This window comes from Oratosquilla oratoria, chromosome 34, assembly GCF_046742065.1.
Source record: "Oratosquilla oratoria isolate Oo_2021 chromosome 34, ASM4674206v1, whole genome shotgun sequence".
Taxonomy (NCBI): Eukaryota; Metazoa; Arthropoda; class Malacostraca; order Stomatopoda; family Squillidae; genus Oratosquilla; species Oratosquilla oratoria.
The window spans coordinates 42,449,910-42,472,128 of record NC_134810.1 but is presented as its reverse complement, the minus strand read 5'-3'; the positions used below and the strand labels follow the sequence as shown (position 1 = coordinate 42,472,128).

Sequence of the window (22,219 nt, the reverse complement as noted above, 5' to 3'; positions counted from 1 at the left end):
AACCTAGCACTTTTTGTGTAGTTCAATTACTCCCGGGTTGACGAACCATAACAAAACGAAATTCGGTCGAACAAACAGTGATAACCTTACTATAAAGGTAATAAGTGTAGTGAGAAAGTTTAAAACCAGGAAAAAATCGAATACTCGACTCTATTATGTGTCTTTTCGAACAGATAAAGGTCTTACACGAGAATGGCCTACATTCAAACCTTGTTGCTCTGGTAAGTAGATGTTCATATACGTATTTTTGATCATAATCATATCTTCAATCTCGTCGCATATGAAAAGCTGTCAAACTTTGAATTCTAAAGCTGATTTTGTTTCATTTGCACTCTGTGGTTGTAATGTATTACTTGAAGATTAAACATTGCTGAAGGCTTGGTAGCAGTTTAGATATTATTTTAGTTGTGCACAACTACGCGAAATAGCATTAGAAAATTAAATATTAATTTTGTAAATTATAATACATGAACATAACATGCGATTTTCATGGCGGAAATGAATAACAAAAAAACCTTGCTACAAGCAAATCTACTATCGAACAAAGCTGCTAGGGTCATACAGTCCAGGTACCAGGCTATACAGACATCTGTCGGGCAGCCTCAAACTCCATCCCGGATCAAGTGGACCTACTAACTAGGGACTCCAAAACCGGATTCAGTGGCAGATCACTGTGACTGTGAGGGATCAACCTCAGAACAACACCAAGTAAACCAAGTATGCCATGTCATTGTCAGTCCAGTCAGTCAGACGATGGCTTTCACATTATGGACTGGGTGCTCTCCAACTCTAGGTGACAATAATACGCTCTTTTACAAAGACACCAGGGCTTCCTTGGACTTCTTGAGAGAACACAGGGTTCTGCCGTTGTCTGTTAATTGCCCGAGGTACAATAATAATCAGGCCGTCAGCATCTGTGACGACAACAACCCATATGATCTTTAGAATTTGAGGTACCAAATTATTAAATATATGTTAGGCAGGTTAGGTAAGGTAAGGTAGGTTAGGTTAGGTCAGAATAGACGAATTTATCATCCTTTCATTTCTTCGACCTTGGCATTTATCAAAACAAGCATGGCGTATCATTCAACCTCCGCTACATTGTTCATTAACAAATTGGTTTCAGCAATTGTTTTGTTATTGATTTCCGCCATGAAAATGGCATATTACATTGATGTATTATAATTTAAAAAATTAATAATTAATTTCCTATTGCTATATCGTGTAGGCATGTGCTAAAAATTTACCACGGTTTATTTTGCTTATAAATATATTTTAACGATGAGACTGAGGATCAGCCACAAGCTATGCTTTTACCTCTGAGGCAGTGGTGAGTGGCGTGTTGGGGATGATCTCAAGCTTACCCAATTAAATTTAATGGAAGATTAAGTCTTTTATGGCTCCTATCTTTCTAAGACTTCTTAGGTGCAAAAATATTTTAATTTATTTAATAAAATTGCATAATTATGTGCTCTAACTTTCCACATCACTATGGTACTTATATATGAAAGTTAATATTTTAATAAATTAACCAATTTGCATGATTATGTACACTCCAGTTTACCAACCCCATCAATCATTTAAGATGCTACCTAGCGGAAAAACTGCTATTAACCAAACCTATTTTTTTATAAAGTGTTATTAACTAAACCACCTATAGTATATTGTACCTAAAGGAAATTGTGATGTTTGATTGTAGAGGTGGACCCCCAAATATTCTAACCAAACCTAACCTAACCAAATCTAAACTAACCTAAATTAACCTAACCTCCTATAGTATATTGAACCTAAAGGAAATTGTGATGTGTGTTTGATTGTAGTGGTGGACCCCAGAAATTTTCTAACCTAACCAAGCCTAAACTAACCTAACTTAACCTATCCAATCTAACCTAACCTCCTACAAAGGAGTCCCCCCCCAACCCCCCTTGCATGGGTGTTCCCTACCCAGGACCCCCAAACCTAATGAATTCTCAGCGGTTTCCAGCCAGTACTTGTTTATTGCCGGCCTGTGTATGGGCGGGGATTATCAAGTGATGAACTATCTCTTGATGGCAGTCTGGAGTGTCATCCAAGGTACTCCTTTTATGAAAAACAATATAAGACTGATATGATCAGGAGTTGTGTGTGTAACCGTTAAATAGGTTTGTTTGGTTACGTAAGGAGGACTTAATGCGGGCGAGATAAACTCCAAAACGGGAGTTTTCTACTTTTAATTAACAATTGAGGCAAATCTGGTTTACAAATATGATAAGGTACAAATGGGCCCTGTGGGCAGATTACAATAAGTGCCAGGCTTTGACCTAGGGCACAATAGGCTGGTAGCCTGCTCGGTCTGCCTAGCTCTAACGACTGGCCGGTAGGCTCTTGGCCTACCCAGCCTCTCGGGCCTAATTCTGGCAACATGTCATGGGTGTTAAAGATTATATATGGTTAGTGGGTTGCAGTAAGCAAAGGCGTTAGTCTCTTTTATCTATGGATTGGGGACAGTTTAGATATATAAGGGTTAGTTGTATAATTAGTGGATATTGTTAGGTATATTATATCTGTTAGTTTATGCATAATATACTAGGGCAGTTATAATAAAAGGACTTTTGATAAGTTAGTCTGGTGACATTGGGTATCTATCTTGTTTGTCATGAAATATGCTGCGTTAGGGGTATGTTGTGGGAAATGCAAGGTTAGCAAGAAGGGGAGTCTCGCTATGTTGCAAGCCTGTGGATCACGTGCGTGGTGGGTGATGGTTACAGTGTGGGAGAGTGTAAGGAGCCTTTCAGCCGAGAGACTAGATGCCAACACCTTAGGGTCACACCTCGTTGAGGAGATAGTGTTGTGTTCATATGATGTCTGTGACAGATCTTTAACCCCTTCCATACGGTGCCGCACACGTAGGCGTCATGGGGAGCGAGTGTATTCGCGAGGCTGCCATATCGGCGTCTTGATTATATTTATTGTAGTCGCCCCTCCATAATGACATTCTTTCTAATTCTTTTGTAATCGCATTTTCTATGGTTATCAAAATTCACGGGTGAAGAGAGAACGATCGATATAAGCGGTGACTATATTTTATGATGCGAGTATGATTACGACACGTCGTACGGCTGGCATTGCCTGCTGCCACCGATATCTACGACCATGACGCCTACGTGTGCGGCACCGTATGGAAGGGGTTAATGTAGCTTTCCTTCCTGGAAGGGGTTGGGGATCTTCCTCTCCTTGCTATCTCAACACTTGATGCATCTCTTGTAAAGCTGAATACTGTAGCAGAGTTAGATATGATGATGAATTACATAGGCATTATGGTCTGAGGAATAATGTTGTACAATCTCTGTACTTTAAACTGCCCCAAAAAATCCTGTATTTTGTTAGTTACAAGTTTAAAAGTTGTAAGGATTTTGAGTAATAGTTTGTATTCATATGGTGAAGTAATTATGGTGATTTTAGGAATGTGTAACGATTTCACTGTACTTGGAAATTGTTTGAAAAAGATCCTGTATTCTAATATTTACAATTTTTAAAATTGTAAGGTTTTGTTTTAAAGTCTTCTTGTTTTTACAGGGTAGTCTGGTCCTTACAGTATCGGAAAACCAACCTGACGTACTAAGTAGTCCATGGCGCTACCAGACAATGGTGTATATGGGTAAGGCTTTGCAGCAACAGGGAGAACACCGCAGAGCTGATGCTATGTACAAAAAGGCACTGCAGTTTGTCAAGGCTGTTACTAAGACTAAGACCTGCAAAACAACAGATTTATTCAAGGAAGGAGTGTCAGAAGTTGGTATGTCAAATAACATTTGGATGTATTTTCAGTAATGTCTGCATATACATTAGTTTGTTTTGATAATGTAATCTAGATTTTTACTTTTATCATGCAGAAATATTTCATATGTAGACAGAAAATGTATGAACTGTAGCTGATTTGGTTTTCAATTTTTTTTCTTTTCAAGACGTGAAATATGCGATGGCCGAATGTAATATGGCAGTACGCCAGTTTACTCAAGCCCTTAACGTATTGGAGTCCATTCCCCAGAGGCATCGGACATCTAAAGTAATGATGACCCTGGGAAGGTTATACCAGCAGATAGGCATGGAGCGCCCTGCCATTACTGCATACAAAGAAGTTTTGAGAGTAAGGATGCTGTTTTATGCGTATAGTTTGAAATCATCTTGTGTTCTCTAGAGGGGTATACCATATGTATGATTCCTCTTGTGATTTGTTTCCCCAGTTCCTGTAGTTAGTATGGTTTGAGTAAATTTTTGTAAATAACCCGTATTTAAAAACTTAATTTTTATTTCTATTACTTAAATAGTAGAATATAAAATGAAAGATCTCTGTTATAATAGAAGTATATTAGACCATGGAGGGATCAGTAGCGTGTACTTGCAAATGATGATTTTGTGAGATGGGTGTCAAAGAGAATTTTCTCCCTATTACCCATCTTCAGAACCCATCATAACCCTCATTTCCATGTAGAGGTAAAGCTGGTATGATCTCCAGAGCCGAGAGTATATTTATTTTTTATATTTTTCCTTTCCTTCCCTTCCCTTCCCTTCCCTTCCCTTCGTAAGGGAGGTAGCCAAATCAAAAGGCAGATACCCACTCCCATCCACCATCCTTGCCACCCCCTCCCCTTTTCAACAGATGTACCTCTCTTGCTCAAAACCCCTTCCATTCATATTATTTCTGGTTGTCCACTGAAGTCCACTCCATCCACCTCCGCTTTACATACAGAAAATTTTGAAAAGAATAAAAGATGTTTTGGAGGGAAGTAAAGAGAGTGGGAAGATGGGTGAATCAGGTAGAAAAGAAAACGTGAAAGATGCAGATAGACATGTTAATGGAAGTGAAGACAGAATGTTACCATGGAGATGACCTTTTAACTTTGGCTACCTCCCTGGTAAGGGGGAAAAAGCCCTTGGTATATAGATATATAAAAGACAGTAAGAGGAAGATGGGTAGAGTATTTCATAAAGTTGTTGAATGCTGAGGAGATTAGGGATTGATTGATTGATTGTAGCAATGGTAGGATCTAGGAAGATGACTGTGATGGGAGGAGAAATGACTGTAGGACAGATGTTGATGGTGGGAGGGGAGTGTACTTTAGTGGAGTGTTGAGTTTGGTGTAATAGAGACTAAAGTCTAAAGTTATAGGGCCCAAGGCCTGTAGTCAGCCACTTTAGGGCCACAACCTTTGAGTCAATGAAACTAAAGACAACAGTTAATGCATTTGTAAGGTTCATGAGCAAATGCAGGTAGGAAGAGCTTTGTATCTGCCTTCAAAATTTGAGAGTATAATTTGAGAACATTGATGTTTTAATATTTCTTTAAACAGGAATGTCCTTTGGCCTTGGAAGCAGTTCAGGGTCTTCTTAGCCTTGGAGTCCGGGGTGCCGAAGTTGCTTCACTGATGATTAATGTATCAAATAATACTATGTGCACGGAATGGTAAGTGAAGTTGTATTTTATATTTTGTATATAACAGATATTTTGACTGTGTTAACATGGGATAATGTTTATCAGTCAGTCAATCTGTTGCCCCAGCTCTCTCCAGCAGGGAACTAGCCATGACCACCAGATCATACTATTAGTCACTCGGTGAAGGAATTTTGTGGACCCATCTGGAGTGAGTAATTTATTAGTATATACAAGAGTTAAATATGGGAAGCTAATTTTATAACACATTAGTAAATGTACACCTAAAACCCACTGTTGGAGAAATGTATCAGAAGTACAGGAGATCCGTATATTTCAACTACTGTCTGTAGTCCTCTTCAGCAGAATGAAGAGGACTACAGATAGTAGTCGAAATATATGGATCTCCTGTGCTTCTGATATTATTTCTCCGATAGTGGGTTTTAAGTGGAGTTAAATAGTAATAGAAATTTAGGCTGTGGATCTACTAAAGTAGTTATTTTGAAGAAAAAAAATGCAAATGAATATGAATTCTAACAATGAACAGGTATTTTGGATGGGTGTGGGAAGGATGTAAAATGGTTGTATGCTTGGCCACACCCTCCTATAACAAAAAGAGCCCCTTGGTATATTTATGTATGCCTGTAATGGCTTTGATCTTAGCACCCGGTGAGTGATGGGCCCTGACAACCGCCACACCTCTTGAATCAAATTGAGACTGTGTCACAATGAAAACACAATCTGCTGTTTAGACTAAGCACAGAAGCTTTCCTGAGGCCGAATTAATAAAAGATTCTAACCCCTAAGTCTAGGCATAAATCTTCAAAATGGCTAAGATAAGAGGGAGGGTGGAGGGGTGTGGAGTGTATTCAGGGATGGAATGGGTGGGAATGATTTTATGCCTTTTCCTTTTTGGCTACCTCCCTTGTAAGGGGGAAAAAGCCTTGGTATATGTATGTATGTAATGGCTCCATTCACTTCAGAAGGGTCAATTGGTGATTGTTCTGCCAAAATAGATGATCACATGTTAGTACTGGAACTTGTAAAATAAGTGTCTATGGTTTATTGTAAAAGTACCTCGTTCCTCGTTTCTCTTACAGGTTGTCGTTGTGGGTGAAAGGTCATGCGCACTTACATGCCCGGGATTACACCAGTGCCATCACTTCCTTCAGGCAGTTAGAAGAGAACTCACCTCTTAGGCACAATGCAGATATCCTTGCAACCTTAGGAGAAACTCATTATTTAGCTGGTGACACAAAAAATGCCCTGTCAACTTTAGAAAGGGTAAGTTACCATGAAAAGGCAACCATATTACTTGATGTGTTATTTGTTTTATCAAGTTTCAGGGACTGGAAGCCTCGTAGTGGCCAGGAACAGTTCTCATGCCTTCCCATAGATCTATTTAGGGAGGAACATTGGACCAATTTCTTTTATGATATGATTTAACGTCACACACTCCCCCTATTGGGAGGCTAGGACGGTGCCCCTCACAGAGGGCTTTGTAGCGTGGAATTTAATGAACCATGCCCTTGGTTCAACTTCGCTGGTGGCAGGATTCGAACCGCCCTCACCTCGACCTTCACCGCAAGTAACGACACCCTAACCCGCTCAGCCAGCGAGCTTCCGATTTCTTTTATATTAGGGGGAACATGGGTAAAAAGAGGGAGGAAATCACAACCGAAATCTTGGGCTTGATCTGGAGATTGAACGTCGGCACCTTTTAGCCGAACCTCTAGGTGGAGGCAAGGGTGTCGACAGGTGAAGACGAGCAGCAAGGAGATGATTCTCATATCTGTCTTCTAGGACCAACACTTGTAAGCACCCGTTGCTGATCATTATGTGTGATGTTCTCTAATGGTCATGCCTAGCTAGCTTCAAATTCATGTATAATTCCAATTTGGGCCATATCTCCTTATTCCCTTGTTGCCGTACCAAGAATTTAATTTGTATATTGTTCCAGCTTGGGCTGTATTGCCTGTAAAGTTATTCTAAGTACAGTAAGTCCTCGTTATACGGTACATATGCGTTCCTGAAAACCTTACCACAAATTGAAATTACCGCATACCGAACCTTTTATAACATGTAATAATAGGATATGGCAGACATACCTTCTCCCTGCTCTTTCCTCTTCAAAACACAAGCGGATACCATATCTGAATTTTTCTTACATAAATAGAATCAAGGGTAGTAATTAACAAATACCATAACTGAATGTTTCTCACGTAAATAGAATTGAAGGTAGTAATTACCAAATACCGTAACTGTGAATTTACCGGATGAAGAATTACCATATAAGGAGGACTCACTGTATTTATGCCTCTGTATGGAAAACTATATTTCTTCTCATCCTTTACACGTTTAGTCTTTCTCATTATGTTCTCATGACCTCTCGAAGCCTTCCTATCAATCTAGTCCATCTCCGTTAGCAACCTAAATAGTGTAATCACATCACAACTTTGTCTTTAGTTTTTTTCAGTGCTGATAAATCCAGTGCCGTTAGTCTCTCTCCGTATAGTTTATCTGCCAGGGTGGTCACTAGTTTAATTGCAGCCTTTTGTATTGTGTTAATCTTGTTTATATCTTTCATTCTTTGGGGACTATACCATTGACGCATTTTCCAGTTTTGGATTAGGACTGCACTATAGATGCAACTAAAAAAATTTTTTTTTAACATGTCTGATGTCTTTTTGGATAAGGTAGATCCACGTATGTGGAGGGATGAATCAAGTACTTACACCCATTTTCATATACTTGATATTTAATATCTGAACAAATTTGGACATTTAAAAGAACACTTTTTTTTTTCTAATGAGATTAAAAAAAAGATTTTTGCATCACTACACTAGGTGAGCATTTTGATGATTATACATTACAGTAAAACATCGTTTTAACACGAGATAGGGTCCTCAAAACTTTCTATTATATCTATATACCAAAAGCTCTTTCCTTCTTATAAAGGAGGTAGCTAAGTCAGAGGAACATACCTATTCCCAACCATTACCCTCTCCACCCCTTCTATATTGGCTCCTCATGGATGACAGATCATCCCTGCATCAGCCAACTGGCCTGTGTCAAACACAATGCAGTAAGACACAGTACATCCACAGCAAGGCCACTTCACTCAATCAGTGACACCCTCTCCCCCACTTCATCCCCTCGTGTAGAAAAAGATGGGGAGAAATCCCTAGTCCTGTCACCCTGGCCCATATTGTCACTATTTATGATATGCATGTGAGTGAAGTGGAAGAATTTTTTTTAACCCCTCCCCACACACACACACACTCTCTCACCCTTTCACTCTCTCACACTCACTCACTCGCTCACTGTATGATGAAGAAGAGGTGAAATCTGAAAGTTTTATCAGACAGGTTCAAGGGAACTATAAAGTAGGGGCAGCAGTGTAAAAGTGTTATCATTCTCTTACGAATAGGGAATTAACTATGTAGATGAACGATGTGTGGTTTTGGTCCATAGGGGCACCCTAAAATGGTCCCTAAAGTATATGTAGGATGTTTACATGGATTACTTTTCAAATTTTCATTGAACTTTGGTCACAGGTAGTTTAGTCTTGTTTTTTCTTGTATAGCACTCCCTTTGTTTTCTTTTTCATGTATGTTCTCAGTTAACCCATTGGCAGTCATGACTACCTTAACAAGAATTACTCTGGTATGGGGTAGGTAATTTATTATGGGTGATGATGCATTGCATAGATAGTTAATATATGAAGGTTATGTATTACTTTTAGGTATATACAGTAACCATAAATTATGAATAAAGAGTATCCTTGCAAATTATTAACCATATTGAAAATAATTTCAGGTTAAGAATAATGTGTATACAATAATCATAAACTAAGAATACGGAGTACCCCTGCAAATCATTAATCAAATTGCAAGTGTTTAAGAGGTGCCGCCAAGATAAGAGGGAGGGAAGAGGGTAGAGGGGAGTGGAGTATGTAGGGGATGGAATGGGTGGGAATGGTTTCTATGCCTTTATCTTTTGGCTACCTCCTGTGTAAGTGTTTAAAGGGGCTTACACATATTGTATACTCGTGTAAGAAATTTGCATACCATGTAGGCTGACATAATATCTACTTTTTGCAGGCTCACACTATAGATCCTTTAAATCTACGTGGCATTGACCTTCTGGCCTGCTTGTATGCAAGTGAGAAACAACAGCGAGAGCTTGAAGCTTTGTCCATGGCTGCTACCTCAGTCACTGATTCAGCGCCCCAGCCCTGGATCACCATTGGCTACTATTGCCATTTAACCAAAAGGCCCACCAAAGCTATCTACTTTGCACATAAGGTGATAGTAGCTGAAATAGGAAATGTTTATAAACTGGTTCAGTTAAACCTTTCTTCCCTACCACAGGGTTCGGCAAAAAAGGAAATGGATATTCAGAGAAGTGGAACGGGACAGTTGGGGAACAGTCATAGTATAATAAAGTAGCATAATTTCTCTATGAATAGAGATTTCCTCTATCACAGACAAAATGATGTGTGACTCTGGTCCATAGGGGCACCCCATATAGACCCTAAAGTGTCAGTTGCATGCTACTGAGCAGCACTTAACCCCACAATAACATGCAGCCAATACCCAAGACAGGGAAGGTAAGAGGGCCTTTATGGATTTGGAAAAGGCTTATGACAGGGTGAACAGGAAGGCACTGTGGGAGGTATTGCAGATATATGGGATAGGAAGAAAGCTGTTGAGAGCAGTCAAGAGTTTTTATGAGAAGTAGAGCCTGTGTTAGAATTAGAAATGGAGAGAGTGAGTGGTTTGCGGTAAAGGTGGGACTTCGCCAGGGATGTGTTATGTCGCCTTGGCTGTTCAGTTTATACATGAATGGGTTGGGGATTGGAGATGGTTAAAGAAAATGGAGAAAAATGGGAGATAAGCCAATTGTTGTTTGCTGATGACACTGTGCTTGTAGCAGGATCAGAGGAGGGATTAAGGAAGTTGGTGAGGGAGTTTGGGAAGGTGTGCAAAAGAAGTTGAAGAGAAATGTGGGTAAAAGTAAGGTGATGAGATATACAAAGGGAGAGGATGGCAGAAAGTTGGAAGTGAGTATTAAGGGAGACTAGACATGTGGAAAGAAGAGTGAGGAAAGAACAACTAAGGTGGCATGGAAAGTAGAGGTGGATGGAATGAATTTAATGGGATGACTGAAGATGAGATGGATGAATGGAGTGAAAGGGGCTTTGAGCAAGGCAGGGAGGATGGATGATATTTTTGACACAACCTAAAGGGATTTCTCTTCACCTCCATTTTCACAATGAGGGGAAGCGGGGCTTGCCATGTAAGTGAAGTGGCTCTGTTATGGATATGATGTGCCTTGCTGCATTGCCTCGGACAGAGGTGGTGGGCAGGATACAGGGATGACCCGTCATCCATGAGGAGCTAAGATGAGGAGGGAGAAAGGGCGGTGGAGTGGGTACATGTCTTTGATTTGGCTACCTTCCTTATAAGGGGGAAAAAGCCTTGGGTATAGAGACAGGTGTATTGATAAGATTTCCTCAGGTCAAAGATGAAGTCTATTGGTATATAGATTAACAGAATATGGTGTAATATTTAGCAGTGCCAAATTACTTTTCCTGTTGTTGAGGTAATGTAGAATACATTTCAAGGACAGCTGTAGTGATGGTAGAAATATTGAGAAGTTTGTTCTGTGTAGAACTCTTGCTAGATCACCATATTGACTAAATCAAGGCATGATCTAGAGGAAAATCTAGGTGCTTATCTGTGCTTTGGAATGAGAATTTGTTTTGATACACAAATTAGGTATACAATACATGTGCTTTATTATTTAATTTTCTTTCCAAGGCATGTTCAATCAATCCACGCAGTGTTGAGGGTTTACTGCTGAAAGGAACGCTACTACTCGAACTTAAGAAACTTCAGGAAGCAGTTATGCATTTCAGAGAAGCCATGCAGATTGCACCGCATCGTTTTGAGCCACACAAGGTTTGTGAGCATTTTATATTTACAGTAAATAGGAATTGTGTGATCTACATATACATATAACAGTCTTTTTTTCCCCATACAAGGGAGGTAGCCAAAAAACAAAGGCATAAAATCCTCTTCCACCCATTCCATCCCCACATATTCCACTCCCATTCAACCCCCTCCCTCCGGCTTATCTTGGCTCCTACTGGATGTGATCTGAGATCAGAATTTGTCATCAGAAAAGAACTATTTATTAATCAGCTAAATATTTGTTGCCTCATCCAGAACTTTGTCATCACTTCAGTCAATTAATGCTTTGTCAATTATCTTCCCACAAACTACCCCAAGAGGAAAAGAGGGAGGGAGGGGTGGCGAATGGGAGTGGAGTATATGGGGATAAAATGGGTGGGAGTGGATTTATGCCTTTGACATAGGCTAGCTCTCTTGGTATATGTATGTATTATTAGTATTTATTTATTTGTTTATTTCTTAAACTTTATTATTATTAATAAATTTTTATTATTTATTATTATTAAAGTTATTATTATCAGCTCTCTTTCGGAGCACATCCACGTAATTTTCTCTCAACATTACTTTTTTCCTAGCACATTGTTTGCCAGATCATTTTGATCACATTGAAAGTGTTGTGGGGTAGTTGTTAATTAATCAAGACCACATTCTATATTCAATCTGGTTCCGAGTTATGAAATAAATTTATACAAACAAAATGACAGTTTTACTGCTTCTTGACTCTACCAGGGCCTTGTCGATTGCTACCTGGCCATGCATCGTTCCCGAGAAGCAGTCACTATAGCAAGTAATGCTTGTAAGCTTCTTGGACAGACCCCTAGAGCATTAACTGTAAGTTATCTTCTTGTTAAGTGTAGTTATTATATAGTGATTGTCATTTGTATTTCTTGTCTTCCCCTATACAGAGCTATTGATTGCATGGTAACCTGCAGTCATTACTTTAGAGACTGTTTTAGGCACCCCTACAAACCAGAGCATCACATGTTAAAGTTTAAAATATCAAACAATGTCACGTTAATGTGAAATTGGCTCGACTTGTTTTACGATATTTTGAACTTTGATTAATGTGAGGCTCTGGTCTGTAGGAAGGACAGGGAGGAACTGTGGGAGGTTTTGCAGATATATGGGATAAGGAAAAGCTATTGAGGGCAGTCAAGAATTTTTACAATAGTAGTAGAGCCTATGTTGAAATTGGAAATGGAGAGTGTGAAAGGTAAAGGTGGAATTGCGTCAGGGATGTCACATTGAACACCCATATCAACAAGTTTAGTATTTCTACTCTTGATACCTAAGTGTCTAATATATTTCTTATTCCATGCTGCTTGTAGTTGTATGCCTCTGTACTGCTCAAGGATACTTTAACTGTGAGCAAAGGCAAGAGCTTGCTTGAGAAGGCCCTGAAGGAGGATCCATACTATTTGCCTGCTGTGTATCTCCTCTGTGATATCTATGAACAGGTCAGTACCACAATCAGTCAGGTAAGCGAGTAGTGAATAGAAATTTGGAGTGGATCTTTACAATTGTCATTAGTTATTAGTCTGGACTCTATTCCCATATGGGGTTTTTGACTGATGTCAAGATTTTAGGCATGTGTGACCACTTAGACTGTCATGCAGCATTCTTTCATGACAGGGAAATTTTGTCCTTTTTGGACTACATATCAGGAGGGTTATGGGGTTAATGAAAGTCCATTGTACAAGATTTGTTTACTTATTTTTTGTACATATACATACCCATGAAATCTTGGCATAATGGATCTGCTTACACCAAGTTCTATTTATCCAACCTCCACTTGTGTGGACATTTGGGCCCAGGACATAAACCCACTTTGGGAATTGGTGGTGTTTATGTCCTGGGCCCAAACATCTGCGGAAGTGTTGGATTAGGAGACTTAGATGTCTCTAAATCTTATTGAAAATCTTTGGTTACATTAAATAGATTATTAGCATAACAATTCCCAACTCTCCATCCTTGGCAGTCAGGGATTGTGTTTTTCAAACAGAATGGTCAGGTTATCTATGGGTATCAAGGATCTTGCAACATTGGAATGTTCTTTGTGTGAAAATGGTTGGTGTACTTTTTTTTTCATGACTAGATTTTTACAAGTAGTTGCCCCAGGTCTCTCAACCACTAATTCAGTGATCCGAGTTCAAGTTCTGCCCGGAGATAAACATTGCGTGTAAGGTTGCTATCCATAGATTAGGCCATACATGAGGTCTGAGCTCTCATGTGGGAGGGTAATAGCTCAGTCATGAACCCAACACATGATCCAAGACTGTAGTGGATTATTGTAATATGTTTCAGGACATGAGATTTGATGCAGCTATTGAGTTGTTACGTAAACAAGTGGCAGTCCAGTCCACGTGTCGGTTACACCAAATGCTTGCTGACCTTTTGTCTAGAGTGCATGAAGAAGAAAAGGCAGCATACCATTACAGTGTTGCTCTAAAGTAAGTGGCCCCTCTTTTTACCCTCTTTCATATATATATTTTTTTTATCTGTCCACCCCTTCTATTATCTCTATTTTACTGTATCTCGTATTTCTTGCAGCCTGGATCCTGGTAATAGCAGAGTCATAGAAGGAATGCAGAAGATGGAAGCAGCAACAGATGCCATAGACACAACGCCATATGACATGGAAGTAGAAGACATAGCTGATTCAGAGGTACATCTTCAGTTTACTGTTCTGATATTGTGTGCCAGTTAGGCTTTTTTTTTTTGTGTGTGTCCGTCCGACCCCGGGTGATCTGCCTACTTACAAGGAGCTGTGAGCCAGGCTCAGAAGCTCTGAGACGATCTGAATCTTCAGCGTCTGTTCAGCTCATATATATATGGGCAGGTCATGACCCATGCCCCTAATTAGCGTGAGATCACGCATGCTGCATGGGGAAGTCAAGAGACAAAATGTTTGATGCCAGTGATTTACAAAGACATAGTATGCATTCTTCAATAGGTCCAGTGTTCCACGTCACGTGGCTGGCCAATACATTGGGTTGCATTTCAGCTGGGAGATGTGAGCGTGTCTTGTGGGTCAGTAAGGTCATGAGACGCCGAGGTGAGGACTACTCCTAACATGCCCCTATGGAAGTGAAGTCATGCAGAGCCTTGACAAGATATAGTTAAGGGAGTTGTCCTTAGGCAGGGGTGGAGCTGGCCCTCAGACTGGAGGGGCACCAGCAGGTGGCAGTCCATTTGCCACAGGGATGACATTGCTCAGGGGATCTCGTATCCTGGAATCACATTGTATGGCGGCATTAGAGTGTGGTTACAAAACTTCCCTGAAAAGATAAACACTTGAAAATGGTTGTGGTTAGTGGGTGGGACATTAGGCCACCCAGGGCATCATGGAATTGACAGTGGAGGTCTTAGTCAGCTTTAGTGGAGTTGAGGTGGAGGATTTTGTGATCTCCATTGAGCATGTGGCTGGGTCAAAGTGGAGACGCTCACAGCTCTTGTGGCGGTAGGCAAACTGGCTGACACCTGTGGTAAGCGAGTGTAGGGCATCAAATGGCAGATCAAGTGGTGGCTGGCGATCAGCGAAGTGGGATCGGGGGGGCCCCCAAACGTTGGGCTGGTTGAAGAAAATCTGGTGGAAAGTTAACAATGAACGTTGGGTGCCTGTAGACTTAAGCAATGGTTTCAAAAATGATTAATGAAATTTAACCTAAGGAATTGCATATTGTCTCTAATTGTCATTTCTTTGTATATCTTATTCCCTACAGGGTGAGGTAGAAGAAAGTGATCTAGAGGCCGTCTGGTCAGATGTAGACTTTTCATTTAGTGGCCAGTGAAGACCCTATTGTACACAAGAAAAGCCAAATGAAGACGCTGATATTTATGGTTAAAAAGGCAAGTATTAAGTTGCTTCCAACTTAATATGTCTGGACAAGACAGATCTGTGAAAAATCTTGTATGGTGAAGGTTAACATTTTGGGTAGTATTGGAAGATTTCTTTTTCTTACTATCTAAATACTGAAACTTTTTTTTTTCTAGAAGAGGGGGGTATCATGATGGTAGTTCATGTCCAGAAAATTTCATTAATTTAATTTTTGCTCTTTCTCTCGGGTCTTTGTTGAAAGAATAATAAACTTGAGAATTGAAGGAAAAAATGGAAATCTGGTTCTTCATTTTCCTAAACTCGGGAGTGAAAATATTGAACATTTTTGCATTACTCAACATAGGCAGTAAATCACTATAGCTGTTGCCCCAGGTCTCTTACAAGAGACCTGCAGTCCATAGAAAACCAGCTTCAGCCACTAATTCAACTCGCCTTGTGGTAATCAGTCTATTGCCCAGGTTCTCTCTCGCAGGAGACCTCCGGTCCTTAGTGATAAACCTTCTGACCAACAGAAAATGGTGTCACAGAGCAAGCTGTTGGGGACAAAGATTGTATATTAAGATAACATGGAGTTTTACCATTTTTGATAACCAAAGTGACCTCCCTTCACCTAATCCAGATAACATCAAAGCCCTTACACAAGCAGGTGACCTAACAATTCTTGGTCTCGCATTACTCATGAACTGTCAACCCAGATGTTAGGGATCTGACAGCAAAAATCAGCAAGAAAGTAAAACTACTCTAATACATACATAGATATACCAAGGCTTTTTCCCCCTTACAAGGGAGGTAGCCAAAAAGAAATGCATACAACCATTCCATCCCTAAATGCACTCCCCTCCACCCTCCCTCTTATCTTAGCACCTCCTGGATGATGTGTCATCCCTGCACCTTGTCCACTGCCCTGGGTCAGAGGCAAGTGTCGCAAGACACAGCACATCCACAGCAAGGCTGCTTCATTAAATAACTATCACTAATAAATTTTAAAATAATTCGCAAAAATACTCGTCAACTATGCTGCCTGGGGCAGCAGATTGATTGACCTAACAATAGTCCAACACCACAACTACAAATTAGTAAAAGATCTATGGCAAACAAAGTCTTCATACTCTCAGAGGTCCTCAGTGACATTGCTTACCCTTGACTACTACAAATCCAAGAAACATCTCATGGAGTCCCACAAGAATACTCGCCTGTGAACCTCTTCTCAGGTGATCTAACCCCATAGCTCTTGTCTACATAGATGACCTGATGTATAACTCTGCATAGAATCTACAAAATTGTAGCTAAAACCTCTTTGACATGGGGCAAGTTAAGTAGGTGCTAGTAACTTGTAAACTACCCCTCTATTTGCCCATTGTCAATGGAAATTTAGTAAACTTGCCTCCAAACTATCCTAGTAAGTTAACTAGCACTAGTGGTTACTAAACTAGCCACATGACAACAAGGCTTACAAACACCCAAGCCTACTGAAACAAACTAGAGCAATATATACATATACCAATGGCTTTTTCCCCCTTACAGGGGAGGTAGCCAAGTCAAAAGGTATTCCACTCCCATTCACCACCACTCCCTCCCTCCTGCCCTCTCATCTTAGCTCCTCCTGGATGACAGGCTACCCCTGCATCTCATCCATCACCCTGGGTCAGAAGCAATGCAGCAAGACACAGCACACCCACAGCAAGGCCACTTCATTAGAGCAATAGTTCAGAAATAATAGAATGGGAACCTCGCTCCATAAATAATATAATCATTAACATTGCTCATTCCTGACAACCATGAATCAAAAACATACATACATATACCAAGGCTTTTTCCCCTTACAAGGGAGGTAGCCAAAAAGAAAAAGGCATAAAACCATTCCCACCCATTCCATCCCTAAATACACTCCAAAAATGGAAGAAGGATTGGGACCAGGCATCCTTCACCCTGTAGCCCCACAGGGGACATTCCTAAAAAAAAAAAAAGTGATCAAAAACACAACGGTGAAATTAAACACCCAAACCATTCCATTGAGAAAGAACCCTAAAATTCTAGGCCTCACTCATGACTTTCAGCCTATACATGAAATTGACTGTGCTGAGCAGGTTAGGGTGTCGTTACTTCCGGATGGCAGTTCGAACCCTGCCACCGGGGAAGTTGAACCAAGGACATGGTTCATTAAGTTCCACGCTACGAAGTGCCCTGTGAGAGGTACCATCCTAGCCTTCCGATAGGAGGGAAGTTTGTGACAAACCATATCATCACAAATTAACAAGAAAATATCTTTGTACAGCGAGTCCTCATTATACGGTACATACGCGTTCCTGAAAACCTTACCACAAATTGAAATTACCGTATACCAAACCCAAGTTTAGACTTATGGCAGACGTATGTTCTCCCTGCTCTTTCCTCTTCAAAATATCTAATTTTACCTCCAAAACACAAGCAGATACCGTATCCGTGAATTTTTTCTTACGGTAAATAGAATCGAGGGTAGTAATTACCAAATACCGTAACTGCGAATTTACCGGATAAAGAATTACCATATAAGGAGGACTCGTTGTACCAGGTTTCTTCGCCCTTATGAGGAGGAGCCAAGGTAGGCACTCACCCTCCACCCATCCCACACCTATTTATTTCCCCATTTATCTTGGGCAGTGGACAGGATGCTGGGATGACCCGTCATCCAGGAGGTGTCAAGATAAGAGGAGGGTGGAGGGGAGTGGAATATATAGGAAATGGAATGGATGGGAGTGGTTTCTATGCCTTTTTCTTTTTGGCTACCCCCTATGTAGGGGGAAAAAGCCTTTGGTATGTATGTATCTTGGCTCCTTGTGGATGAAGGTCAATCCCTTCCCCTTCCTCACTTTCTGGGTTTGAACCAAAACTTGGCACCTCCACAACGGGGCCCGACAGTCGAAGCTGGTTAGCCTCCACTGCTTCATCTATATGGAAACCCTTCCTCCTTGTCCACTCTTGAGTAATGGAATAAACTTAGTAAGCACTGAAACTATCGGTTGTTTTAAGAAACGATTAGACAGCTTTACGGATGGGGATGACAGGTGGTGATGGATACAGAGCTGCCTAGTGTAGGCCTTATGGTCTCTTGCAGTCTCCTTCATTCTTTATGTTCTTATGTAATGAGAGAGGACAAGGAGAAATCTGTTTTGAGCCATATCAATTTACCATCTGTTCACAACCATTCTTCACTTGTACCTATCTTTTGCCCTCTTCCTTCCCTGCTCAACAGACATTCCTCTTTTACCCAGTGCCCCCTTTATCTATCCATTTCATTTTCGGTCATCTCAAATTCTCTCCATACTCACTTGGCTAGCCTCCCCCCTCTTCTTTTGTTTAATGTCCAAACCATCCTAGCATTCTATGAATTACCCTATCTGCCAGTTTCCTTCCCACTCTGCATCCATCCCCAGATACCTATTTATGACAATTTTCATTCCTCCAAGGCATTTGTTCCCTTCACTCTACACCTACACATTACATACATATACCAAGGCTTTTTCCCCCTTACAAGGGAGGTAGCCAAAAAGAAAAAGGCATAAAACAATTCCCACCCATTCCATCCCTAAATACACTCCACCCCCCTCCACCCTCCCTCTTATCTTAGCACCTCGTGGATCACACAAACCAAAATTCTCCACCTAGAACATCACAAAAATTAAAGGAACACAGTTCTGTACAAGAGCCTTCAACTCCTCACTCATCTGATTATATACATAAAGAAGCAGATTACTACTCAAATGTATACAATAACCTACCTGTATCACACAATACATAAAAATTGTTCACACCCAGATCGTTAAAATTCTTGAAGACCGACCACCAAACTCTGTACTTCACAAAAACCCCTCAGACATCAGCCCCACAGAAAACACCTCAACGGAATAACAACTACAATGGCATGCTTGCATTCAGAAAACCATCCAACACACAATAGGCCTGGCCACAGAATCAACCTCCCTAAGGTACAGCCACCAAAAAAAAAAAAAGAAAGCATAGAGCACCTCATCCTACACTGCCCTACACTAAAAATGCCTTGATAACAATATTTCTTTCTTGAGTGACTTATGGTCCTGCCTAGTAGCTGTTGTTAGTTACCTGGGAGCAACAGATGAATTGGTAAGAAATGCCCAGTCAGATTGAATGGTCAACCTCTCCCATAGGACAAAAACACAAATATTTTGATACATATGACTTTCATTCTACATGTTTAAAGACTTCATAGTGAAGGCAAGTAAGAAACTGAATATACTTATAGGAATGGCAGGTGCTGGATATGGACAACGGAAAATGGGGGAAAAAAAAATAAGCATTATGAATAACTATCTTTATCAAGGGCACCCATTCCCTCTCCCTCATTGACTGCACTACAACATGTCAAATATCTACACTATACTGAGAGTAGGACAATGTAAGAGATATTCACTGTCTTCTGTGCTGTGATTGTATCTATGGTTTGGCTCTGTTGGTATTTTTTAAAGGCCGGATGGTATCTTGAATTCAGAGGCATCGGTTATGGTCTTTGCTCATCATGAAAGGAACTTTTCAATAGAACTGATGTCTGGGGTAGTTGGTGCTCAGTCATGGTAAACTTATGTGACAGGAGTGCATATTTGTTGTTGTAAGGATATGCAGTCAGTTGTTGTTCCCTGGACTACATGGCTGAGCAGTCCCATCTCCCTGAGGAAAGCCACAGCTGGAGTGGTACTATTCTCCTCAGTTTCACAGAAGCCACAGTCCCATATGTACCTCTTGCCAGCATTCCCCTTTTTCTATCTCTAACACTTAAAATGTCAATAAAAAGGAAGATTAGTACATACATACATACATACATATACCAAAGGCTTTCTCCTCCAAAAAGAAAAAGGCATAGAAACCACTCCCACCCATTCCATTTCCTATATATTCCACTCCCCTCCACCCTCCTCCCTCCCTCTTATCTTGGCACCTCCTGGATGATGGGTCATCCCTGCATCCTGTCCACTGCCCTGGGTAAAGGAAGGTTAGTACTTCTACCAATAGACCAGCCAAAAATGAGAGGAAGGTTATTTACAGTTGCAAATCAAGTAGTTTGAAGGAGTTACATACATATACCAAGGACTTTTCCCCCCTTACAAGGGAGGTAACCAAAGTCAAAAGGCATAAATCCACTCCCACCCATTTCATCTATACATACTCCACTTCCATTCACCACTTCCATTCACCCTCCCTCTTTTCTTGGCTTCTCGTGGATGATGGGTCATCCCTGCATCTTGCCCATTGCCCTGGGTCAGAACCAATGCAGCAAGACCACTTCATTTAATCGGCAACCCCGTCCCCTCATGCAGAAAAAGAGAAGATAGGGAGAAATCCCTTCAGTCTGCATCAAAATATCATTCACACATAACCACTCCCATACATCACAGCATCATCCATACACAAACATACTCCATTCACCCCTATCTTCTGTCTTCTTTCTTCTTTCTTCAACAGACATCCCCCTCTTTCTCAATGCCCTTTTATACCCCATTCATCCATCTCATCCTTGGTCACCACCTCATTTTCACTCCATCCACCTCTGCCTTCCACACCTCTTTTACTAATCTTCTTCACTCGTTCTTTCCATGTGTAATCCACCCCAATACTTTCATCAACCTTATCTCCCAACTTTTCTATCCCGTCTCTCCTCCTCACCTCCTCATTTCTCACTCTATCCAGCCTAGTAACCTTTACCATACTTATCAGACATTTCATTGTAAAACATTTAAATTCTTCCTCTCTTATGTTCCATGATTCTACTCCATACGGTGCTGTTGGCACAATCACCTTTTCATACAATCTCCTCTTAGCATCCATTCCCAAATATCTATTTCTCATTACACTTTTTAATCCACCAAGGAATTTACTTGCTTCTCTCAATCTATATTTTACCTCCATCTCCACTCCCTTTATTGCCACATGTATCTAAAGCTATCCATTTCTTTCAGCCTCTCTACATTAATACTCTCCTCCAATTTGCTTCCATCCTCTCCCCTTGTACACCTCATCACCTCACCTACATTTATCTTCCAACTTCCTCCTTTTGCACACCTTCCCAAACCATCACTAACTTTGTTAATCCGTCTTCTGATCCTGCTACAGGTACAGTGGTGTCAGCAAACAACTGGGTTGAAGGAGTTAAGTGAAAACCATAACATGAGACCTGCACCTCACTCCACTGTTTGGCTACAAAGTGTTAGTGGAAGCATTTTCTTTAATCAAGAAAGCTCTTGTTACCCTTGAAAACATGGACCTGAATGCTGAAAATTTTGTCAAAGTTGATCAACGAGAGAAATTGCATGTCTCTATCAGGAAATCGATGTGGAAAAGAAGAAACAAACTGTTTCAGCCTAAGTTAAATATGTTTTTATACAAAATCCTTGTGTGACTACTCACGCTGACAATCCTGATGATCCCAGCCTTGTACAAGTGAAAGTGGTCATGGATTTCAGTCTTATACTTTTTTATTTTCTTTGCATTAATGTTTGTATATATTATTTTCTGTGGAAATATGAGTACTTTTAATATATTTCTGTTGTGATTCCTGTACAGTGTAATTATCATGTGTAATGTACTTTTTGCTCGAACAGTAAACTAGTGTTAATGCCAAGAGTATTTTCATTCAACCTAAGATAAACATTGGTGAAATTAGAAAAAAAAAAATGAAAACAGAGTACAGTGAGTCTTCCTTATACGGTAATTCTTTATCCGATAAATTCACAGTTACGGTGTTTGGTAATTACTACCCTCAATTTTATTTATGGTAAGAAAAATTCACAGATACGGTATCCACTAGATATTTTGAAGAGGAAAGAGGAGGGAGAAAGTACATCTGCCATATCCTATTATTACATGTTATAATGGGTTCGGTATACGGTAATTTCAAATTGCGGTAAGGTTTTCAGGAACACAGAAGTACCGTATAACGAGGACTTACTGTACATAATAAAGGAGAATAGTGGAGACAACCTTAAC

General features: G+C 40.4%; 1 protein-coding gene across 2 annotated transcripts; it reads left to right on the top strand.

Moving 5' to 3' along the window:
• The first annotated feature begins 32 nt into the window (after positions 1-32).
• On the top strand, positions 33-21,848 carry APC7 (anaphase-promoting complex subunit 7). Of its 2 annotated transcripts, XR_012965740.1 has the most exons (13): positions 33-221; positions 3,556-3,775; positions 3,945-4,126; positions 5,331-5,443; positions 6,511-6,694; positions 9,514-9,717; positions 11,236-11,376; positions 12,118-12,219; positions 12,717-12,845; positions 13,693-13,838; positions 13,939-14,053; positions 15,111-15,237; positions 21,347-21,848. XR_012965740.1 is itself a non-coding variant. In XM_076173513.1 (12 exons), the coding sequence occupies exons 1-12, from the start codon at positions 156-158 to the stop codon at positions 15,177-15,179; spliced, it is 1,671 nt and encodes a 556-aa protein (XP_076029628.1). In that variant the 5' UTR covers positions 33-155; the 3' UTR covers positions 15,180-15,527. The 2 variants fall into 2 exon arrangements, 1 of the variants encoding a protein (XP_076029628.1); XM_076173513.1 differs by lacking the exon at positions 21,347-21,848 and having other exon boundaries at positions 15,111-15,527.
• The last annotated feature ends 371 nt before the right edge of the window (positions 21,849-22,219 follow it).

What these genes read in the sequence shown, in the direction of transcription:
- APC7 (XM_076173513.1), top strand. Translation starts at nt 156, where the DNA reads ATGTGTCTTTTCGAACAGATAAAGGTCTTACACGAGAATGGCCTACAT. An exon ending in CCCTGTCAACTTTAGAAAGG is followed by an intron (nt 6,695 to 9,513) that starts GTAAGTTACCAT and finishes TACTTTTTGCAG; the next exon opens with GCTCACACTATAGATCCTTT. An exon ending in TCTGTGATATCTATGAACAG is followed by an intron (nt 12,846 to 13,692) that starts GTCAGTACCACA and finishes AATATGTTTCAG; the next exon opens with GACATGAGATTTGATGCAGC.